We start from the raw sequence: 21,192 nt of genomic DNA on the forward strand, positions 1-21,192 counted from the left end.
TAAGTATTAAAATGGAGCAGACAAAAGACATAAAGAGTTGGCATAAAAAGATACATGACATACAACTTGAATGATCATGATTAACCTGGTCCGTCCTGCTTCTAGATACACCTGGAGTTTGCGAGGGTGCGATTACCTTAAGCAAAATTACACAAGAGTCATGTACGCTGTCCTGGAAGCCGCCTCTTGAGGATGGTGGAGATGAAGTGTCCCACTACATTGTTGAGAGACGCGACACCAACAGGCTCAATTGGGTGGTTATGGATGCTGAGTGCAAGGCATTGACCTGTGACATCACCAGACTGTTTAAGAACACAGAGTACCTCTTCCGTGTGAGAGGAGTCAACAAGTATGGCAGTGGTGTTCTTCTCCAGTCTGAGCTTGTCATTGCCAGAAACACATTCAGTAAGTCTAATTGTGTATCTGCTTGAAAATTTGAGGCATCAAGAGCCACCTAATTTTTGTTTATTGCTGCTAAAATAGTTGACTAAAACGTATTCTGTCATATTGTAGCTGTGCCATCTCCACCGGGAGTACCCGAGATTCTAGCTGTTGGGAAGGACTTTGCTACCATTGAGTGGTTGAAATCAGAGAGCGATGGTGGTAGTGAGATCACCCATTACCTCGTCGAGAAGCATGAGAAAAAGAGTGCCAGGTGGATCAAGGTGAACAGAGATTCAGCGTTTCTGGACACATGCCTGAAGGTCTCAGGCCTTGTAGAGGGAAACACCTACCAGTTCCGCGTGACAGCCATAAACAAGGCTGGCGAGAGTGAACCTAGCGAGTTGTCTCTCTATGTTGTCTGCAGGGTGCCCACATGTAAGTTTCCATTACTAATGTACAAAGAATTGTTGCTGGAATATGAGTCCTAACTGTAGTCCTTGTTCCCTTGAGAAGAATGAGTATTGACTTTGTGCAAAGTATTTACTTTGTGCTTGCATCCATCAGGTACCCCTGCTCCTCCATCAATCCCCCGCATCACAGACACCACCAAGGACAGCATCAGCTTAGCATGGTCCCGACCAGTTGAGGACGGAGGCTCCGATGTCCTAGGCTATCTTCTGGAGAAGCAGGAAGAGGGAGCTGAGGAATGGACCAAGGTTCATGAGAAGACTCTGCGAGGCACACAACATGTTGCTACCAGTCTCACAACTGGAAAGAAATACTGTTTCAGAGTTGCTGGAGTCAATGTCAATGGAACTGGAGACTTCAGTGAACCCTGTGCAGAGACAGAGGCAACTGAGAGAATTGGTGAGTTTAATTGTTAAAATTAAAATTCATGTAAATTTAAAAAATCAAACAGTGTGGATGTGGGATGGTTAACTGTATGTTTTGTCTTATAGAAACACCTGACCTGGAGATGCATGATGATCTCAAAAAGACCATCTGCCTGAGAGCAGGAGGCATCCTCAAATTATGTGTTAATGTAACTGGAAGACCCATTCCTTCCATCACCTGGAGCAAGCCAGATGTTGACCTCCATAACCGTGGTTTCATTGAAGTCACAAATTCCTCTACAACTCTCATTATTGACAAAGTGCATCGCTATGATGCAGGCAAATACACCATTGATGCAGAGAATCAGTCTGGCAAGACGTCTGCTACTATTGTTGTCAAAATCTATGGTGAGACTTGTCATGCTCTATATATTCTGTGAATATTTATATTTTAGTATATATGGATCAGTAGTGGACAGATTATTAACTGTAAATCTGCTCTCCTATTCAGATACTCCCGGTCCAACAGGACCAATTAAGATCAAGGAGCTCACAAATGAGTCTGCCCTCATTGCATGGGATCCTCCAACTGTGGATGGTGGGGCTCCAGTGAACAACTATATCATTGAGAGGCGTGAAGCATCAATGAGAGCCTACAAAACAGTGACATCCAAGTGCAGCAAGACATCCTATAAGATCACTGGACTCATGGAGGGACTGATGTATTACTTCAGAGTCTTACCAGAGAATCTGTATGGAGTGGGAGAGCCATGTGAAACCCCTGACGTCGTGTTAGCATGTGAAGTACCCCTGCCTCCAAGCAAATTAGAGATGGTGGATGTCACCAAGTCCTCAGTAACACTTGGATGGGAGAAACCAGAGCATGATGGTGGCAGCAGACTCACAGCCTATGTCATTGAAGCCTGCAAATTTGGCACTGACAAATGGATGAAGGTGGCAACCCTGAAGACAACTGAATTTGAGTACACTATTACCTCTCTGAATGAGAATGAACAGTACCTGTTCAGAATCAGAGCTGTTAACAGCAGGGGACCTAGTGAGCCGAAGGAGATTGTAACAGCTGTTACAGTCCAAGAACAACGGGGTATAGTTTTCAATACAAACATATGCATATAAATGAATACAAATGAATCCTAATAAAGAATATTAATGCATTTTAAAGCCACGTGTCTACATAACATGTTTTCTCTTTCACAGTTCTACCCAAGGTTGATTTCTCGAGCATTCCTCAGAAGGTTGTCAATGTTCGGGCTGGAAAACCACTTGAGCTGGACTTGCCAATCATTGGAAGACCCCCACCCGTTTGCTCATGGTACTTTGCAGACAACAAGATGAAAGTCACTGACCGTGTTAAGATTCAAAGCACCGGAAAGTTCTCTAAGTTGACTGTGCTTAATACAACCATTGATGACACTGGCGAATATAATCTGGAAATAAAGAACATCACTGGAGTCATCAAAGAAACTATCAAAGTCATTATTCTTGGTAAGTACCTTTACAAGATAGCAATAATGAAATACATTTGCATAGCAGTTGGAGAGGGGAGGAGCATTACAGAATAACTTCATAATACTATAACGTAATGCTGCAATGTTCTTCATTGTGCTTCTATTTTCTAGACAAACCTGATGAACCTAAGGGACCAATCAGGTTTGATGAGATTGATGCAACCTCAGTGACATGCAGTTGGGATCCTCCGGAGAGGGATGGAGGCGCTCCAATCAGTGGCTACGCTGTTGAGCAACGTGATGCTCATCGTCCTGGATGGGTTCCAGTCTGTGATTCTGTTAGCAGGCCCCAGTATAAGTTCGAAAAACTCACAGAGGGCGATGAATATGTGTTCCGTGCAGCCGCAATCAATCGCTTTGGCACTGGATCATTCTTTCAATCCGAGATTGCTGTATGCAAGAGTGCAACGAGTAAGAACCGTGATATTACCTCATTTTATTTATACATTTGGTTGTTATTCAAACTGGAGAGTGACAAAAAAAATTACTTTCTTGTCTACAGACATTCCTGGACCTCCTGGCAGGCCAACAGTGTTTGATGTGTCTCGTGATGGCATGACCGTAGCATGGCTCCAACCAGAGGAAGATGGTGGATCAGAAGTGTCCGGATATATCATTGAACGCAAAGAGGTCAGGTCTGACAGATGGGTGCGTGCCAACAAGAACCCAGTAACAATGACCCGATACAGATCTACAGATCTGATCGAAGGCCTGGAGTATGAACACAGAGTCACAGCCATAAATGCCAGAGGAGTTGGCAAACCCAGCCTTGTCTCAAAACCAGCAGTGGCAACTGACCCCATTGGTAAGAAGATACAATTAATGAACAATTGTAAAGCTTCTAAAACAAACAATTAACTAAGCTACTAATTATATAATCAAATAAATTCATAATTCTTTACTATCACAGATCCACCTGGCTCACCCCAGAACCCCAGAATCACAGATACCACAAAGTCCTCTGTGTCTCTGGCCTGGAGTCCACCTGATGATGAGGGAGATGCCAAGGTTTCAGGCTACCTGATTGAGATGCAGAAGGTCGGCCAGATGAGCTGGATTAAATGCAATACAACTCCTTCTCTGATCTGTGAATATACACTGACAAAAATGCCCCAAGGAGAAGAATTCAAGTTCCGTGTATTGGCCTGCAATGCTGGCGGATCTGGAGAGCCCGCTGAAGTACCAGGAACCATCAAAATCACAGAGATGCTTGGTGAGAACATATGCAGAAAATACAGCATGGCTTTAGACATCTATTTTCTTCATGTTATTTGGGAAAGTTGCTCTTCTAACCATTTTTTTCTTTTGCAGAATCTCCTGATTATGACCTGGAGCTTAAATACAAGGCTGTATATGTGGTCAGGCATGGAGGAGTTGTCAGACTATCTGTGCCTGTCAAGGGTAAACCAGTCCCTACATGCAAGTGGACCAAGGATGGCTCGGATGTTGCTGAGAAGGCCATGCTTGTTTCTTCTGAAGACGTCACTGAGCTTGTGATCAAGGATGCAGAGAGGAGCGACTCAGGTGTCTATGAGCTTAAGTTGGAGAACAGGGTTGGGAAGAAGGTTGCTCACATCAAGGTGAACGTCATCGGCCGCCCTAGCGCTCCTGAAGGCCCGCTCAAATTTGATGACATTCAAGCCAACTCTGTCAGAGTTAGCTGGACAACCCCCAAAGACAACGGTGGAACAGATATCTTAGGATACATTGTTGAGAGACGTGAGTCTTCCAGAGTGGCATGGTACACCGTGGATACCAGGGTGGTGGACACACAGCTGTTGGTCAAGGGACTGCAGGAAGGTGTTAAGTATCACTTCAAGGTGACAGCAGAGAACCAGTATGGTATCAGTGAATCTTTGAAGTCAGACGAACCTATCATACCAAAGACTCCATTGTGTGAGTATTTCTTTCACAGCATTTATCAGTTCTTTATTCAGTATTGGCAATACACACTGTCAAATGTATAGCCCAGCTTCTAAACAATGGGGAGTAAGAATATGTAGGAAGGAATAAAGGCTACCTTTATGCTAACGGTGCTATTTTCTACTATAAACAGGTCCTCCTGAATCCTCAAGCACTCCACCAGAGATCATGGATGTCACAAAGAACTCAGTTGCTCTCTCCTGGTCCAGGCCAAAGGATGATGGTGGTTCTGGCATCACTGGGTACATTGTTGAATACAAAGAAGTGTCCTCTGAGACCTGGGTTCGTCACGAGACCAAAGTTGTCTCGACCATGTTCACTGTGCCTCGTCTTACTCCTGACGCTGAGTACCAGTTCCGCGTCATTGCTGTCAATGTCATTGGACAGAGTGAAGCCGGACCTGCATCTGATCCAGTCACATGCAAAGATCCATTTGGTGAGTTACCGCGTACAAACTTTAAGTGGGATCATTTTTGTGTTTAAATAGACATTGCGCTACAGTGCCTTTACACTTTCCTCTGTGTATTTTTCTAGACAAACCAAGTCAACCCGGTGAGATCGACACAGTCAGTGTTGCAAACAACAACATTGCCATCCGCTGGAAGGTGCCAGAATGTAATGGTGGAAAAGAGATCCTGGGTTACTGGGTGGAGTACAGGAAGTCTACAGAGAGCACATGGAAGAAGTGCAACAAACAGCGTCTGAAGGAGAAAGAGTTCACAATGGTTGGTCTTGCCGAGGCCACTGAGTATGAGTTCAGAGTGTTTGCTGAAAATGAAACCGGAATCAGCCGACCACGCAGAACAGCTACATGCATCAAAACTAAACTCAGTGGTACGTAACACATGATAATATGCACAGCAATTTGTGTAACTGTTAATGTATTGCTGAATATTAATTATATTGAATGAATGCATCATTTGCATTATATTGAATTCCACTAACACTTATATACCACTCTCTGTCAACAGTTGGAACTCAACCAAGCCTTAGGAAAGAAATGGATGAAGTAACAACAAAACTTGGACAACCAGCAGTTATGAAATGCCAGATAATTGGTAGGCCCGTTCCTGAGATCAAATGGTACAAGGCCGGTAAGGAGATCATAGAGTCTCGTAAATATGAGATGAGCTCTGATGGTCGCAACCACTCCCTGAGTATAATGACAGACCAGCAAGAGGATGAGGGTGAATACACATGCAAGGCTGTCAATGATGCAGGTGAGGCAGAGACCACTGGTACTCTGGTGCTGGAGGCCGCTCCTCAGTTCCACCCTGACTTCCCATTGAAGAACACATACCATGCAGGTCGTGGCACTACTTTGCGCCTGCATGTTGTCTACATCGGACGCCCTGAGCCAAAGATCATGTGGCTCCATGGAGCTTCTACTGTAGAGCCATCTGAGAACATAAGCATTGAGAACACAGAGCACTACACTCACCTGGTGATCAAGAATGTTGAACGCAGGGTACATGGAGGAAAATACAGAGTCAGACTGCACAACCACTTTGGCAGAACTGACACTGCAATCAATGTTGAAATCCAAGGTATGTTTATTTGCGGATTTAAAAAACACTTCAACAGGCATTCATAGGCAATGTTTATGCAATACGTATAAGAAAATATCTTAGTCCAGTCCAGTGTATAAACCAACCTTATTCTTCTGCACATTTCAGATAAACCGTCAATGCCTGAAGGTCCTATTGTGCTTGATGCTCTGCTGAAGAACTCAGTAATCATCAGCTGGAAGCCACCAAAGGATGACGGTGGATCAATGATCACCAACTACCTTATTGAGAAGCGTGAGGACAAGGAAGAGGCACAGTGGGAACTGGTGTCATCATCTATCACTGCCACCAACTGCCGTGTACCCAACCTGGTTGATAGCGCTGGCTACTTCTTCCGCGTCTATGCTCAGAATCGTTATGGAAATAGTGAGCCATTAGAACTATCTGCTCCTATCCTCATCAAGAGCCAGCTGGGTATGTTGACCGTAACACTCCAAATAACATTTAGAAGCACAACTAAAAGAAAAGGATTGTGATTTCTAACTGAATTCCTCTTCTCCACAGCTAAACCTAGTCCACCACTCCTGCCGGTTGTCTCCGGAGTGACCAAAGTCTCATGTGTTGTCGCTTGGAAACCTCCTCTCTCTGATGGTGGCTCTAAAATCAAGAGTTACTGCATTGAGAAAAAGGAGAAGAAGGGTGAATGGACACCTGTTACCACTGATGAAATCCACCAAACCGTCTTCTCCGTCAAACGCCTTGTGGAGGGCTCAGAGTACATCTTCCGCATTAAGTGTGAGAATCTCGGCGGTGAGAGTGACTGGAGTGAAGAGTCTGCACCCATCATTCCAAAGACAGCTGTTGACGTCCGTGCTCCCGCCTTCAAAGAGGAGCTGAGAAGCATGAGTGTCAAATATAAGAGCAATGCTACCTTTGTTTGTAAGATTATAGGACAACCTAAGCCTGTGATCAAATGGTTCAAACGTGGTAAGGAGATCCAGTCTGATGGAAAGAAACTCAAAGTACAAGAATTCAAGGGAGGCTATCACCAGCTGGTGATTGCTGATGCTGAAGAGGATGACTCCACTGTATACCAGATCAGAGCAACAAACCAGGGAGGATCTATCTCATCCACTGTCTCTCTTGATGTTGAAGGTGAGCATACAATTTACTGTGGCATTAAAACATCTTTGACACTTTACATATTTAGGCTTACAATAATACAGGACACTAATCTTGTAAGCAGCATTTCTATTTGGTCATAATACTACTTTCTCTTGACACTAAATAAATGAAACATTTTCTTCTAGTTCCTGCCAAGATTAACCTGCCCAAAAACCTTAAGGATAAGGAGGCCATCCCTGCCCTGCGTGGAGAGTTGGTAAACATCAAGATTCCTTTCAGTGGCAAACCAGACCCTGTCATCACATGGCAGAAGGGACAAGACCTCATTGACAACAATGGATACTATCAAGTTATTGTCACTAGATCATTCACATCACTGGTGTTCCCTAACGGTGTGGATAGGAAGGATGCTGGGTTCTACATTGTTTGTGCCAAGAACAGATTTGGCATTGACCAACAGACAGTTGAACTGGATGTTGCAGATGTTCCAGATCCACCACGTGGTCTCAAAGCCAGTGATGTCTCAAGAGACTCAGTGTCTCTGAGTTGGGTTGACCCAGCAAGTGATGGTGGCAGTAGAGTAACTAGCTACATCATAGAGAAGTGCCCTACAACAGCTGACAGATGGGAACGTGTTGCCCAGGCCCGCGATACTCACTACACTGTTGTCAACCTGTTTGGAGGAACTAGTTATCAGTTCAGAGTCATTGCCGAGAATAAGTTTGGCCAGAGTTCCCCATCAGAGCCAAGCGGTCCGGTTATGACAAAGGAAGACAAATCAAGAGTCCTCAGCTATGACAAGGAGGTTGATGATTCTGGATATGTTTCAAGAGGCAAAGCTCCTCATTCCAATGCTAAGGATGTGCATGAAAAATACATGATTGCTGAGGAGCTGGGAAGAGGACAGTTTGGTATTGTTCACCGCTGTGTTGAGACCAGCTCTCAGAAGACATACATGGCCAAATATGTTAAGGTGAAGGGAGCAGATCAAGCAATTATCAAAAAAGAAATTGCTACACTGAATGTGGCAAAGCACAAGAGTTTCCTGTGCCTCCATGAATCATTTGATAGCCCTGAAGAATTAGTCATGATCTATGACTTCATCTCAGGTGTTGACATATTCGAACGCCTTGGAACCGCCGACTTTGAGCTTACAGAGCGTGAAATTGTCAACTACATCAGACAAATATGTGAAGCTCTCGAGTTCTTGCACAGTGCAAGTTATGGTCACTTTGACATCAAACCTGAGAACATAGTGTACACTACAAGGAAAAGCACTAACATTAAGATCATTGAATTGGGACAGGCCAGACACTTGACACCAGGAGAACAGATCAAGGTGCAGTACACAACGGCAGAGTATGCAGCTCCTGAAATCCACCAGACCGATATGGTCAGCACCGTCACTGACATGTGGTCAGTTGGTGTCCTTGCATACATCCTTCTTAGTGGACTCAACCCCTTCACTGCTGAAACTAACCAGCAAATGATTGACAGCATTTCAAATGCCGAGTACAATTACGAAGATGAAGCCTTTAAACAGGTCAGTGTTGAATCATTAGATTTCACAGACCGCCTTCTCACAAAGGAACGTAAACATCGTATGACAGCTGCTGAAGCTTTAGGCCATCCTTGGCTGACAATGCAGCCGGAACAACTCAGCGGAAGAATCATTCCGACCACTAGGCACAAGAGATATTACCAGGCCTTGGTAAAGAAAGAATGGAGCACTGTTGTCTCAGGTGCTCGCATTGCCGGCGGTGGAGCTATCAGACCACAGAGAGGTGTCTCTGTTGCCAAAGTGAAGATTGCACCATTTGAACATGGCCCAGTGGCTGGGCAGATTGGTCATGTTGTCGTGGATGAGAAAGAAAATATCAAGTTTATTTGCAACATTGAGAACTATGACAGCACCACAGAGGTCACATGGTACTGTGGTGTTAGACAGCTGGAGGCAGGTACCAAGTATGAAATTGAATATGAAGATGGGCTGGCAACTATAACTATAAATGGGGTCACCAGAGCTGATGATGGCACCTACAGATGCAAGATTGTCAATGAGTATGGTGAGGACAGTGGCTACGCTGAGCTCTTTGTCAATGGAGTTAGGTCATATCGTGACCACTTCACAACGCGTGTGGTGAAGAAGGTGAAACGCAGAGTGGACACAGCTAGACTGCTCCAGAAACCACCTGAGTTCACCCTGCCTCTGTTTAACCGCACAGCTTACATTGGAGAAGATATCCGCTTCGGTGTCACCATCACTGTGCACCCTGAGCCACGTGTAATGTGGCTGAAATCTGGCCAGAAGCTCATTCCTGGTGATGATGACAAAAAGTACACTTTCCTCACCGACAAGGGTCTTTATCAGTTAGTGATTCACAACCTGGAGTCTGATGACGAGGCAGAGTACAGCGTCGTGGCTCGTAACAGGTATGGCGATGACAGCTGTAAGGCTCGTCTCACTTTGACTCCCCGTCCTGCACCAGCAGACAACACCTTGAGGCCCATGTTCAAACGCCTGCTTGCTAATGTCGAGTGCAGAGAAGGCCAGAATGCGCGATTTGAGATCAGAGTGTCAGGACTCCCAACACTGAAGTGGGAGAAGGATGGCATGCCATTGGCATTCGGTCCATCAATTGAAATTGTTCATGAAGGCCTGGACTACTTTGTCCTTCATGTGAAAGACACTCTACTTGAAGATTCAGGCGTATATAGAGTTACAGCAACCAACTCTGCTGGATCTGCCAGTTGCCAAGCCACCCTAAAGGTAGAGCGGTCCACCCATGTTAAGAAAGAGTATGTGAGTGAAAGGGACAAAAAGAAACAAGCTGAAAAAGAACAAATGGACAAAAAAGTAAGGATATCACAGATCCTTTCTGGTACCGAGGTCATGGCTCTTCCCCCACTGGCACAGCAAGCTATAAGAGAGGCATCCACGATGTTTAAACCTGCTGTGACAACAAAGAAGGGTGAGAAGACGGAGGCTGAAATACAAAAAGAAAAAGAGGAAAGGAAGAAGAGGGCGGATGAGAAGAGGCTGCGCATGCCGTACGACGTACCCCCGCTTCGTGTTGTGGGGCCCACAGCGCTCGAGGAGGATATGGAAATCAAACACTTTGTTCCCTTCTCTGATATGAAATGGTACAAGAAGCTCCGGGACCAGTATGAGTTCCCTGAGCCTATGGACAAGATCAAACAGAAGAGGATGAAACGTATCCGTCTGTCAAGGTGGGAACAGTTCTATGAGGTGCCTCTGCCAAGGATTAAAACCCAGTACAAACATAAATGGCGCCTTCCAGCAGTGACACAGGATGACCTGGAGACAGTGAGGCCTGCAAGGCACCGCACTCCTTCCCCTGACCTGGAGGCCTACCAAAGAATAAGGAGGAGGTCTCTTGGGGATCTCTCAGATGAGGAGCTCCTCCTGCCTGTTGATGAGTATCTCTCCATGAAGCAAACAGAGGAGCAGAGACTCCGTCTGGAGGAAGAACTGGAGCTTGGCTTCTCTGCCTCCCCACCCAGCCTTAGCCCTGTGCGCTTTGAGCTGTCTTCACTTCGCCATACATCTCCAAGGCGCGCGACATACACTGAAGAAGAGGAAGGTGAAGAGGTTCAGAGGTACGACTCCTATCGTATTCCATCCAAGTATGAGGCAGGGCCAAGTTTCCTCGACCTTCGCCAGCGCCATGACAAGGCCACACACAGACCTCCAAGACAGAAGCAAAAAGTGTATGAAGAGAGAGAAGACGAAGAGATGCTGAGACCTGTCAAAACAACACAGAGAATCACCTCTTATAAAAGTCAGTTGAAACAGATGGAGTTTGAGGAAAAAACAAGAGTTACAAGAAAAGAGAAAACAACTGTTCACGTGTCAAGTGTGACTGAAGGTTCTTTAATGGAGACATCTGAGCATCTTCCTGTCTCATTTACTCCTTCATATGTTCCCATGGCACGCCCTGCAGTCAAAAAGACAGCAGCTGCAGAGGCTAAACCTGAGAGAAAGAGATCCCCAACCCCTGAAAAGCCCCGTCATAAATCCCCAAGTTCCACTGCCTCACATGATGTCACCTTATCTAAAATTGATTTCATGTCCAGATATGAGGCAAGAAAGGCAGTTCTGAGATCCGAGAGAAAGTCAACAGAGAGTACATTTGAGGTTGTCACTCAGCAGCCTTTCAGCCTTGATCACGTGCCACGTGTAACCGTCAGAATGCGTTCTCACCGTGTGCCATTTGGCCAGAGCACCAAATTCACTCTAAATGTCCAATCAAAGCCTGTGGCTGATATCAAGTGGTACCATAATGGAATACAGATCCACGAGAGCAAGAAGTACCAAATTTCTAATTTGAGCGGAGTCCTGTCTCTTCAGATAATGGACTGCCAGACAGAGGATAGTGGTACTTACCGTGTTGTGTGCACCAACGCAAAGGGCGAAGCGTCTGACTATGCAACTCTGGATGTGGCTGGAGGAGGGTTCTCTACCTATGCCTCACGTCGACAAGATGAGGAGCCCCCATCCGCATATGTCCCGGAGATGACCAAGACAGAAGTCTACCACGTGTCCTCCAAAACAACTTCCTCCACTGAGAAACATGAGAAAGTGGAAGCTTTACAAATGAAAACTGAGGAGAAGAAAGTAACTAAGGAGAAGAAAGTAACCGAGGAGAAGAAAGTAACTGTGGAGAAGAAAATTGAAATTAAGAAATATTCACCTACAATCATTTTGAGACCCCAGTCCCTGACTGTGTCTGAAGGTGAGATTGCTAGATTCGTGACTGAGGCTAATGGAGAACCAATGCCCAGCGTTACCTGGCTGCATGAAGGACAGGTTGTTACCTCCACACAGCGCCACCATGTAACCTCAGCACAAAATGTTAATCTTGAGTCTACTTTCGAGATCAGTTCAGTGGAGCTTTCAGATGAAGGCAACTACTTGGTAGTGTTTGAGAACTCAGAGGGCAGAGAGGTGGCCCACTTCACCCTCACCATTCGTCGCAGAGAGTCTAAAGAGAAGGTGGTGGCCTCTCCTCCCAGAGTGACCTCACCAGAACCCCGAGTTAAATCTCCTCCAGGGGTCAAGTCCCCCAAAAGAATCAAGTCTCCAATCAGTTCGCCCCCAAGAGTCAAGTCGCCACCCACAGTGAAGTCACCCACCAAGATGGAGGTGCAGAAAGCCAAGCCTTCCATTTCAGTGGACCTGCATGACATCACAGCAGCTTCTGACTCTATCATCAAGCTGACAGTGAAAGTAGCAGGACATCCAAAACCAGCCTTTTCTTGGATGAAGGATGGAAAGGTAGCTTTAAAGTCCACATTTAAATTCACTGTACAATAGTATAATTGCATGGCCAGCATATGTGCTGATAACAAATTATCTAACTAAATGTCCTTTGTTCTTTCCTTATTTGTAGACTCTCTCAGAGGGTGGGAAATATGAAATCTTTGAGGAGCAAGGCTCAGCATATCTTGAGATATATGAATCTGAGGTCTCTGACAGTGGTGTTTATAATTGCACGGTCACCAACAGTGCTGGATCTGTATCCACATCCTGCACCGTCACTGTTCAAGGTAAAATTATTTACTATAAATCATTTGTTCAAATGTTTTTCATTTATGTATAATAATGTATTATCTACTGATATAAAGTTACTTTATCCTTCAATTATAAATGTATCATATAATAATTTACTCTAACACTGTACACAGGACCTTATATCTTAACCATGCATTTGTTTTTATTTTAGCCTCTGCTAAAACCACAGCACTTGCAGAGAAATCTCAAGAAATATCCAGCTCTACCTATCACGCAAAAACAGAAATCTGTGAGGAAATAATGGAAAAGGAAATGTTTTATGAGGAAATCCAGTCTTACACCGAAGTAAAGGCTTCCCACACCCAGATGTCAATGACAGCGGGCCAATCTCTCACACTAAGAGCTAATATCCCTGCAGCATCAGACATCAGATGGATCCTGAATGGAGTTGAACTGGCCAACTCAGACCAGTACAGGTATGGTGTGTCTGGAAATGACCACACTTTGGCTATCAAGGAGGTCAGTCAACAGGAAGAAGGGGTTATTACATGTGAGGCTAAGACAGAGCACGGCCTGGTCAAATGCCAGTTTGACACCACCATTAGTGCCAACATCTCAGATGCCCCCTCATTCCTGGTGCAACCCAGATCCCAGAACATCAATGAGGGGCAAAGTGTAAAATTCACATGTGAGATTGCCGGAGAGCCTGCCCCTGAAGTGGAGTGGCTTAAGGACAACATCATAGTAAGCACACAAACATTTATGTAAAAAAAATATGTACCCATTGTTAAAATATAACAAAATTAAAGAGAAGTCTTCACTCTCTTTACAGATATCTATGGCATCAAACATGCAAATAAGCCGCTCTAAAAATGTGTATGTACTGGAGATATCTGAGACCACAGTTGCAGACAGTGGCAAATACACAATAAAAGCCAAGAATCAATATGGACAATGTTCTGCAACAGCATCTTTAAACATCATCGGTAAGTTTTAGTTGATTTATCCATCTTATACACAACAGGCTTGCAAAGCTTTCTGGAGTTTGTCTCAATGTAAATTATGTGTTGTTACTAATAACTGCTTTGAACATATGTTTAAACTAATATGTGTGTATGTATAAAAGCATACACAGAATTTTGTCCTAAGTTCGTCATGTGACTTTTATTTGATATTCTCACAGCTCTTGTAGAAGAACCAGCACAAATGCTTGTTATGGAACAAAGTGCTGCTGCTACCAGCTTGCATACTGCTTTCTCAGCCTCTTCAGTTCACATGGCATCCATGCAGACTGCCTTCTCCAGCAGCTCCAGTTCTGCTGAGGTTACACTTGAGAGCATGTCCATTGCTAGCATGTCCACCATGGCAGCTGAGTCAATCGCAGCTGAGTCAATCGTAAAAATGAGCTCCAGCAGTGTAATGGAAATGTCCAGTCACTCAAATATAGAGGCCTCCTCAGTGAGAGCCATCTCCCAGGGGTTTAAAGGTGAGATTCTACTGCTACCTCTGCTACAAGTCTGACTAGATATACAAAGTGTATTATCCTTATTGTTCAACTAAATGTTTTTTGGTGTGTCTTTGAAAGTACATTATATTCTTTGGTTTCCTAACAGGTGCACCACCAAAGATCGAGGCCCTTCCAGAGGATATCAGTGTTGAAACAGGCAAGTTCCTGACTGTGGCCTGTGCCTTCTCTGGCGACCCAACGGCCATTGAGTGGCTTCATTCTGGCAAGACCCTTCCCTGTGAGGAGGAGAGCAATAGGTTCCTCATCGAGACTACTGGGGACCTCACCACACTCATGATCACTGGCGTGAAAGAGGATGATGCTGGGGCGTACACCCTCAAACTGTCCAATGAGCTTGGATCTGACACTGCAACTGTTAATGTTCACATTCGATCCATGTAAAAAAGAAAAAAGCAACAACTAATATAAATTTATATCCCTATTTCCCTCATCCAGTACATTTTTATTTATTGAATTAGCAAAAAATCATCTTTACTTGATAAAGACTTGGATTTCTGTTCTTGTAAATATCAACTATTTTTATACCAAACTTGACATTAATTTATGCCAAACTAGACTAAAGTCTAAAGTTGTTATAAAATGTGCCATATTGGATAATTATGACTTAGGATTTTTGAACCACTTTTCTGTGACATGTACATAATGTATATAGCCGAATTTAACGGTTATGGAAAATGTATGAATTGTTATTTATGACAATATTAACTGAAACAAATGGAACTAAATGTTTAACAGGAGAAAGATTCACATGAAACGAATACCCTGAAAAACCTGAAACTAAACTCTGTGCCTCAACAATAAGTTGAAGTCTTAAGATTGCCTCAACAGGTAGAGAGGCTCCCTGTTGAAGTTTACAAAATCAGAGAGACAATGTTATTATGCACCGTACATCTGTGCGTGCAATATTACAATACTCCTATGAATTGTAACATGACCATAAGACCCTGAGTGCTGTTTGCATATTACCCTCATGGAAGCAGCATAAACTGGTCTTGTGTTCTGACTGACTATGTCATACCACCATTTTAATGACATGCTCAATGTGCGAGCGGCCTGCACTTTGAGCTCTATATAATTTTATGTGCACTGTTTCTGGCAACGGATAGTTGAATTGTTTTTTTCAAATTTAACATCTCCTGGCCATTAAAATAAAAGTCAATTCAAGTTCTTCTTTGCAGAAGCAGTGCCATCTCTTGGAGGATTGCTAGGTAATATTTTGTGTGTTTGAGTGTGTTTTAGTTTTAGAATTTCACCTTGTCAGTAGTCAGGGTAACCATCAAGTGAATGTACCACAGTGACTCCATCTCCTGTGAAAAAGAAGCAAATGCATTAATGTTATACCCTGCACTTTGATTTAATTGATCTATTATGTAGAATTACCAGTGTATTCATCCTCCTTGAGTTTTATGCATTACTGATTTAATAAAGCATGATTTCAGCACAACAAAACTTAGCCTTTTTATTTACCTCCAGCTAATATTTAAGCCTACAACTCATGCATACAATTAAATGAAAACTGATATTAATTAACGGGGTTTGGTAGGGTTAACAATCTATCACAGTCTATTTCATATAATCTCATATAGAATGGTAGTGTGGAAATGTAAAGCACATAAATTGAATTTATTCATAATATTAACATAGTATGAAGTCGCTAATAAATGTACACAATACACATGTACTAAATTAATAACTATTCAGATACGTGTATTATTAACACATGCTTAACTCCATAGCACAATACATAGCAAACAGTGGTCATGGTAGCCTATGTAATGGGTATCTATGGAGTTAAATTAGGATAGAGATTTTAAAATATTCTTTTGATCGTGTGAAACAAAACTCTCTTTGTACCTTGTGCTATTTATGATACAGTATTTTATTCATCTAGCGCAACAGCCAAGCTCTCTGATACACTGTGCAATGCCAAATTCTTTAATTAGTTAGCGAGTGCCAGAGCTGCAGTCAAATCCTTATTACAGTAAGTGGAATCTGTGTGCAAGCTTGCATTTTGGGACCCACTTGTCTCCTGAAAGATCACCAGAAAGAAATCCACAGCACGCAGACGACTGGCCCGCAATAGGTAAGATCTGCCGTGAGGATTTTTCCAATTGAATATGAATAACAATACATTACTGAAGTAGGCTATCTATCGTCTTTCACCAAGTCTTCACTTTACCCGTAGCTAAATTGCTTTGCTGATGATTTGCCCTCTTCTGACTAAACTAAGCAGTCATTCACGTGTCTAGCAATGCTATGATTATATTTATCACTGCACGCAAGTAACAATACAACACACATGAATGTCTGATTGGGAAACGTTTAAAAGCCAATAACCGCGGTCAATCAAATTAATTGTTAAATCAACCAGACTTTACGAGTCAATAGAGCGGGGATGGTGACGAACAACGATGAGATCGAAATGTATAATTGCATTTGTTGCAAATTTATGTTTGCCTATTTAGGTGACGATGTTAAATCTACATAGGCTATTTTAGCCAGGTGAAGTTAGTTTCATATTCGACATTCAACATTCGTCTCACATTCGGGAAACGCTAGTTTGCAGCGCCGCATTAGGGACCGTGTTTAAACTATACCCATACAATTTTGAAAAATGATTACATTTACAATGTTTGTATGAATATAAAGCCTCAAACGGACACCAGAGTATTCTAAAAATGTCTGGTATATTTCCACAGTCTTTACTTTTTCAATTACGTTTCAAACAAAATGATAGAAAATCGCTCATCTATGCAAATAGTTTAATCCTCGCAAATCTTAATAACTTTTTCAAAATTGTGTAAAAAAATCTCAAATATACACCAGAATATTCTAATAAAGTCTGGCCTACTTCCACTCCCTTTACATTTTCAATTAACCTTCAGACAGAATGATAGAAAATTGCTCATCTCTGAAAAGATATACACCAGATTATTCTAATAATCTATTTTAGCTATTTTAAATGTCCTGGTTGCAAACGCTTATTGCGGATGAGTAACACAAATGCATCATTGAATGGAATTAAGTTCTAAATACAGCTGTGCCTGGAAAGGCTACAAAGTTGATATTTTTTTCTTATTCTCAACAGATTTGGAGACAAAATGTCAAACAAATGTGTCATTATAATTCATATCCTGGGTTGGATTGTCATAGATGCACACAAAATCACTGTAACATCGGGTATTAGTTTTTTCTAATATAATATTATAGTATTCACATATTTCATTAAAAGTACAAATATTTAAAATTACTTTAATCAATGACTAGAGCGTCAGTCAGGATATGATGAACCACACACTAACTCAATGTGCATTTCAGGTATGAGACGTATATGGTCAGTTCCATGCAGGACCTTCTTACCTCCTCCTCCACCTCCTCCTTTTCCTCCATCAACGCAGAAATCTATGCTCATGGTAAAGCGTTAATATGCTAATTTTCCAATTGTTAACGAAAACATACATAAAAGTACATATTGTCCATAATTTTATTTAGAAATATGTTTAACTTCATGCATATTCATATATATATACATATTTCAGGTTGATATAACTGAACACATTATAGGGAAAAAAGGTGAAAAGGTATGCATTTATTATATGGGAGGTTTTATTATCAGTTTTATGGTAATGAAAGCCGTATATTACAGTTTATTACTGGTTTTATTTAAAGGGATGCAGAGGACCCAATGGACGTAAGGTAAGACAAAGTATATGAGATTGAAGTAAAGGATTTCTATTCTGTTTAGGTGGAACTGGAAATATGTACTCATTGTCACCAAGTGATTCATATGACTTGTCAAAAAGCATCTGTTTGTAAACGAGGCATCAGCTTCAAGTTGTGTATGTCATATGGTTCTGTACCCCAGGGACAGCCAGGTTCCATTGGTCAAGAGGGGAAACCAGGGATGTCTGGAATAATGGGTCCCTTAGGCGAACAGGTTGGTCCGAGGACCATGAGGTTAACATAATATAACATAAAATGTTAATTTCATCATTAACATTAACATTGTACCTTGATAATCTTTATTTTTCCAGGGAGAAAAGGGGGACAGAGGCTGGCGAGGCTTGTTTGGTGACATGGGCACACCAGGAGTACATGGGGTGAATCAATACATTACTACAAATGTCAACTACATATACAACAAAAAACATGTTGATCTCAGATGTATTCTTCTTTAACAGTGAATACTTCGGTTTCAGGGTCGTCCCGGACGCAGTGGATCCAAAGTAAGCTTTACCTGTATCCATCCAAATGATCTGTAATATTGATGAAAAAAGAGTTCTTAATTTTTCAATTGTGATGCCAAAAGGGTGAAAATGGATTGAAAGGAGTCCAAGGATCTTCGGGAGAAAATGTGAGCAATTTGTTTGTTTTCCAATTTATTTTTGATGATGACATTAAGTAATTCCTTGTTCCATCAACATACCAAATGTGTGTTCATAGGGATACCCTGGAAGTGGTGGTATCCCTGGGCTAAAGGTAATTGGCTGACACGGTAGATTTAAGGAAACGTTTTGCCCAACTTCAGCCAATGTTTTCCTGTAATGTTTATTTCTATTCATCTGCATTAAAGGGGGATCCAGGGCTGAAAAGAATGAAAGGCTTGCGGGGACCGGATGGACAAAGGGGAGCCCCTGGACAGAGAGGGACTATGGTAAACTAATCATCAATTGTATGAATGTACTTTATATATTTACTGTAAAAAAATATAAATATCTAAATTCAACATAAAAAATGTGCTCTCTGTTTTACAGAGGGCGGAACTGTTAACACAACCCATATTTAAACTTTTGGATATTGCAATATAAACTTTTAAAGCTAAGGCACATATGGGTATTGAAACCATGATCTTCAGTTTATGAGCCCACCATTACCTGTCATCAACCAAAAAAGTAATCCCTATTTAAGGAAACCCTGTGTTTTTGCAATTATATTAACAATAGGAACTATGACACGACAGCACAGATGGGGATTGAACCCATGATCTTCGGTTTACGAGACCAACACCTTGCCACTTGGCCACCATGCTCTGCAGTATGTTGGGAAATTCAGATTTTTCTTGCATGGACACCCATAACAATTGATGATTTTTTGTAAATCAGAACTATTCACAAGAGACTTGAATTTAAGTTTTTTGTTTCAACAATTGAAAAGTACGAAACAAAGGCACGGATGGGGGTTGAACCCATGATCTTCGGTTTACGAGACCGACGCCTTGCCACTTGGCCACCATGCCCTGCAGCTCTATTAGAAATGTGGATTTTTCTCGCAGGAAAACCCTTTTCAACAGATGACACAGAGATAAACCAACCGGGTGTTTCAGCAATTGACAACTAAGAATGAAAGGCACGGATGGGGATTGAACCCATGATCTTCGGTTTACGAGACCGACGCCTTGCCACTTGGCCACCATGCCCTGCAGCTCTATCAGAAATGTGGATTTTTCTTGCAGGAAAACCCTTTTCAACAGATGACACAGTGCTAATCACAAAACCAACAAGTGGGTTCAGCAATTGACAACTACGAAACAAAGGCACGGATGGGGGTTGAACCCATGATCTTCGGTTTACGAGACCGACGCCTTGCCACTTGGCCACCATGCCCTGCAGCTCTATCAGAAATGTGGATCTTTCTCGCAGGAAAACCCTTTTCAACAGATGACACAGTGCTAATCACAAAACCAACAAGTGGGTTTAGCAATTGACAACTACGAAACAAAGGCACGGATGGGGGTTGAACCCATGATCTTCGGTTTACGAGACCGACGCCTTGCCACTTGGCCACCATGCCCTGCAGCTCTATCAGAAATTTAGATTTTTCTCGCAGGAAAACCCTTTTCAACAGATGACACAGAGCTACACACAAAACCAAGCAGTTGTTTCAGCATTTGACAGCTAAGAATTAAAGGCACGGATGGGGGTTGAACCCATGATCTTCGGTTTACGAGACCGACGCCTTGCCACTTGGCCACCATGCCCTGCAGCTCTATCAGAAATGTGGATTTTTCTCGCAGGAAAACCCTTTTCAACAGATGACACAGAGCTAAACCAACCGGGTGTTTCAGCAATTGACAACTAAGAATGAAAGGCACGGATGGGGATTGAACCCATGATCTTCGGTTTACGAGACCGACGCCTTGCCACTTGGCCACCATGCCCTGCAGCTCTATCAGAAATGTGGATTTTTCTTGCAGGAAAACCCTTTTCAACAGATGACACAGTGCTAATCACAAAACCAACAAGTGGGTTCAGCAATTGACAACTACGAAACAAAGGCACGGATGGGGGTTGAACCCATGATCTTCGGTTTACGAGACCGACGCCTTGCCACTTGGCCACCATGCCCTGCAGCTCTATCAGAAATGTGGATCTTTCTCGCAGGAAAACCCTTTTCAACAGATGACACAGTGCTAATCACAAAACCAACAAGTGGGTTTAGCAATTGACAACTACGAAACAAAGGCACGGATGGGGGTTGAACCCATGATCTTCGGTTTACGAGACCGACGCCTTGCCACTTGGCCACCATGCCCTGCAGCTCTATCAGAAATTTAGATTTTTCTCGCAGGAAAACCCTTTTCAACAGATGACACAGAGCTACACACAAAACCAAGCAGTTGTTTCAGCATTTGACAGCTAAGAATTAAAGGCACGGATGGGGGTTGAACCCATGATCTTCGGTTTACGAGACCGACGCCTTGCCACTTGGCCACCATGCCCTGCAGCTCTATCAGAAATGTGGATTTTTCTCGCAGGAAAACCCTTTTCAACAGATGACACAGAGCTAAACCAACCGGGTGTTTCAGCAATTGACAACTAAGAATGAA

At 42.9% G+C, this 21,192-nt stretch overlaps 1 protein-coding gene and 10 non-coding genes across 11 annotated transcripts in view; 1 reads left to right on the plus strand and 10 right to left on the minus strand.

Annotated features, from left to right (window-relative positions):
- LOC136957600 (titin-like) overlaps positions 1 to 15,815 on the plus strand; it is a 137,088-nt gene extending 121,273 nt beyond the window's left edge. The window contains exons 218-238 of the mRNA XM_067251650.1: positions 106 to 405; positions 514 to 819; positions 949 to 1,251; positions 1,344 to 1,625; positions 1,729 to 2,322; positions 2,436 to 2,723; positions 2,858 to 3,157; positions 3,249 to 3,551; positions 3,657 to 3,959; positions 4,058 to 4,642; positions 4,803 to 5,105; positions 5,204 to 5,503; positions 5,641 to 6,216; positions 6,346 to 6,651; positions 6,742 to 7,332; positions 7,488 to 12,601; positions 12,717 to 12,873; positions 13,050 to 13,582; positions 13,671 to 13,824; positions 14,022 to 14,324; positions 14,452 to 15,815. Of these exons, the coding sequence (XP_067107751.1) occupies positions 106 to 405; positions 514 to 819; positions 949 to 1,251; positions 1,344 to 1,625; positions 1,729 to 2,322; positions 2,436 to 2,723; positions 2,858 to 3,157; positions 3,249 to 3,551; positions 3,657 to 3,959; positions 4,058 to 4,642; positions 4,803 to 5,105; positions 5,204 to 5,503; positions 5,641 to 6,216; positions 6,346 to 6,651; positions 6,742 to 7,332; positions 7,488 to 12,601; positions 12,717 to 12,873; positions 13,050 to 13,582; positions 13,671 to 13,824; positions 14,022 to 14,324; positions 14,452 to 14,747 (12,197 nt within the window). The 3' untranslated portion in view covers positions 14,748 to 15,815. The remainder of the gene's footprint in view (positions 1 to 105; positions 406 to 513; positions 820 to 948; positions 1,252 to 1,343; positions 1,626 to 1,728; positions 2,323 to 2,435; positions 2,724 to 2,857; positions 3,158 to 3,248; positions 3,552 to 3,656; positions 3,960 to 4,057; positions 4,643 to 4,802; positions 5,106 to 5,203; positions 5,504 to 5,640; positions 6,217 to 6,345; positions 6,652 to 6,741; positions 7,333 to 7,487; positions 12,602 to 12,716; positions 12,874 to 13,049; positions 13,583 to 13,670; positions 13,825 to 14,021; positions 14,325 to 14,451) is intronic.
- Positions 15,816 to 19,323: 3,508 nt separating this feature from the next.
- Positions 19,324 to 19,395, minus strand: trnat-cgu (transfer RNA threonine (anticodon CGU)). The gene has a single exon. It is a non-coding gene; the product is annotated as a tRNA-Thr (tRNA).
- Positions 19,396 to 19,530: 135 nt separating this feature from the next.
- Positions 19,531 to 19,602, minus strand: trnat-cgu (transfer RNA threonine (anticodon CGU)). Its single transcript has one exon. It is a non-coding gene; the product is annotated as a tRNA-Thr (tRNA).
- A 108-nt stretch (positions 19,603 to 19,710) lies between these two features.
- On the minus strand, positions 19,711 to 19,782 carry trnat-cgu (transfer RNA threonine (anticodon CGU)). The gene has a single exon. It is a non-coding gene; the product is annotated as a tRNA-Thr (tRNA).
- Positions 19,783 to 19,897: 115 nt separating this feature from the next.
- Positions 19,898 to 19,969, minus strand: trnat-cgu (transfer RNA threonine (anticodon CGU)). Its single transcript has one exon. It is a non-coding gene; the product is annotated as a tRNA-Thr (tRNA).
- A 115-nt stretch (positions 19,970 to 20,084) lies between these two features.
- On the minus strand, positions 20,085 to 20,156 carry trnat-cgu (transfer RNA threonine (anticodon CGU)). Its single transcript has one exon. It is a non-coding gene; the product is annotated as a tRNA-Thr (tRNA).
- A 115-nt stretch (positions 20,157 to 20,271) lies between these two features.
- trnat-cgu (transfer RNA threonine (anticodon CGU)) lies at positions 20,272 to 20,343 on the minus strand. Its single transcript has one exon. It is a non-coding gene; the product is annotated as a tRNA-Thr (tRNA).
- Positions 20,344 to 20,451: 108 nt separating this feature from the next.
- On the minus strand, positions 20,452 to 20,523 carry trnat-cgu (transfer RNA threonine (anticodon CGU)). The gene has a single exon. It is a non-coding gene; the product is annotated as a tRNA-Thr (tRNA).
- A 115-nt stretch (positions 20,524 to 20,638) lies between these two features.
- Positions 20,639 to 20,710, minus strand: trnat-cgu (transfer RNA threonine (anticodon CGU)). The gene has a single exon. It is a non-coding gene; the product is annotated as a tRNA-Thr (tRNA).
- A 115-nt stretch (positions 20,711 to 20,825) lies between these two features.
- On the minus strand, positions 20,826 to 20,897 carry trnat-cgu (transfer RNA threonine (anticodon CGU)). Its single transcript has one exon. It is a non-coding gene; the product is annotated as a tRNA-Thr (tRNA).
- Positions 20,898 to 21,012: 115 nt separating this feature from the next.
- On the minus strand, positions 21,013 to 21,084 carry trnat-cgu (transfer RNA threonine (anticodon CGU)). The gene has a single exon. It is a non-coding gene; the product is annotated as a tRNA-Thr (tRNA).
- Between the last annotated feature and the right edge of the window lie 108 nt (positions 21,085 to 21,192).

This window comes from Osmerus mordax, chromosome 2 (genome assembly GCF_038355195.1).
Source record: "Osmerus mordax isolate fOsmMor3 chromosome 2, fOsmMor3.pri, whole genome shotgun sequence".
Classification (NCBI taxonomy): domain Eukaryota; kingdom Metazoa; phylum Chordata; class Actinopteri; order Osmeriformes; family Osmeridae; genus Osmerus; species Osmerus mordax.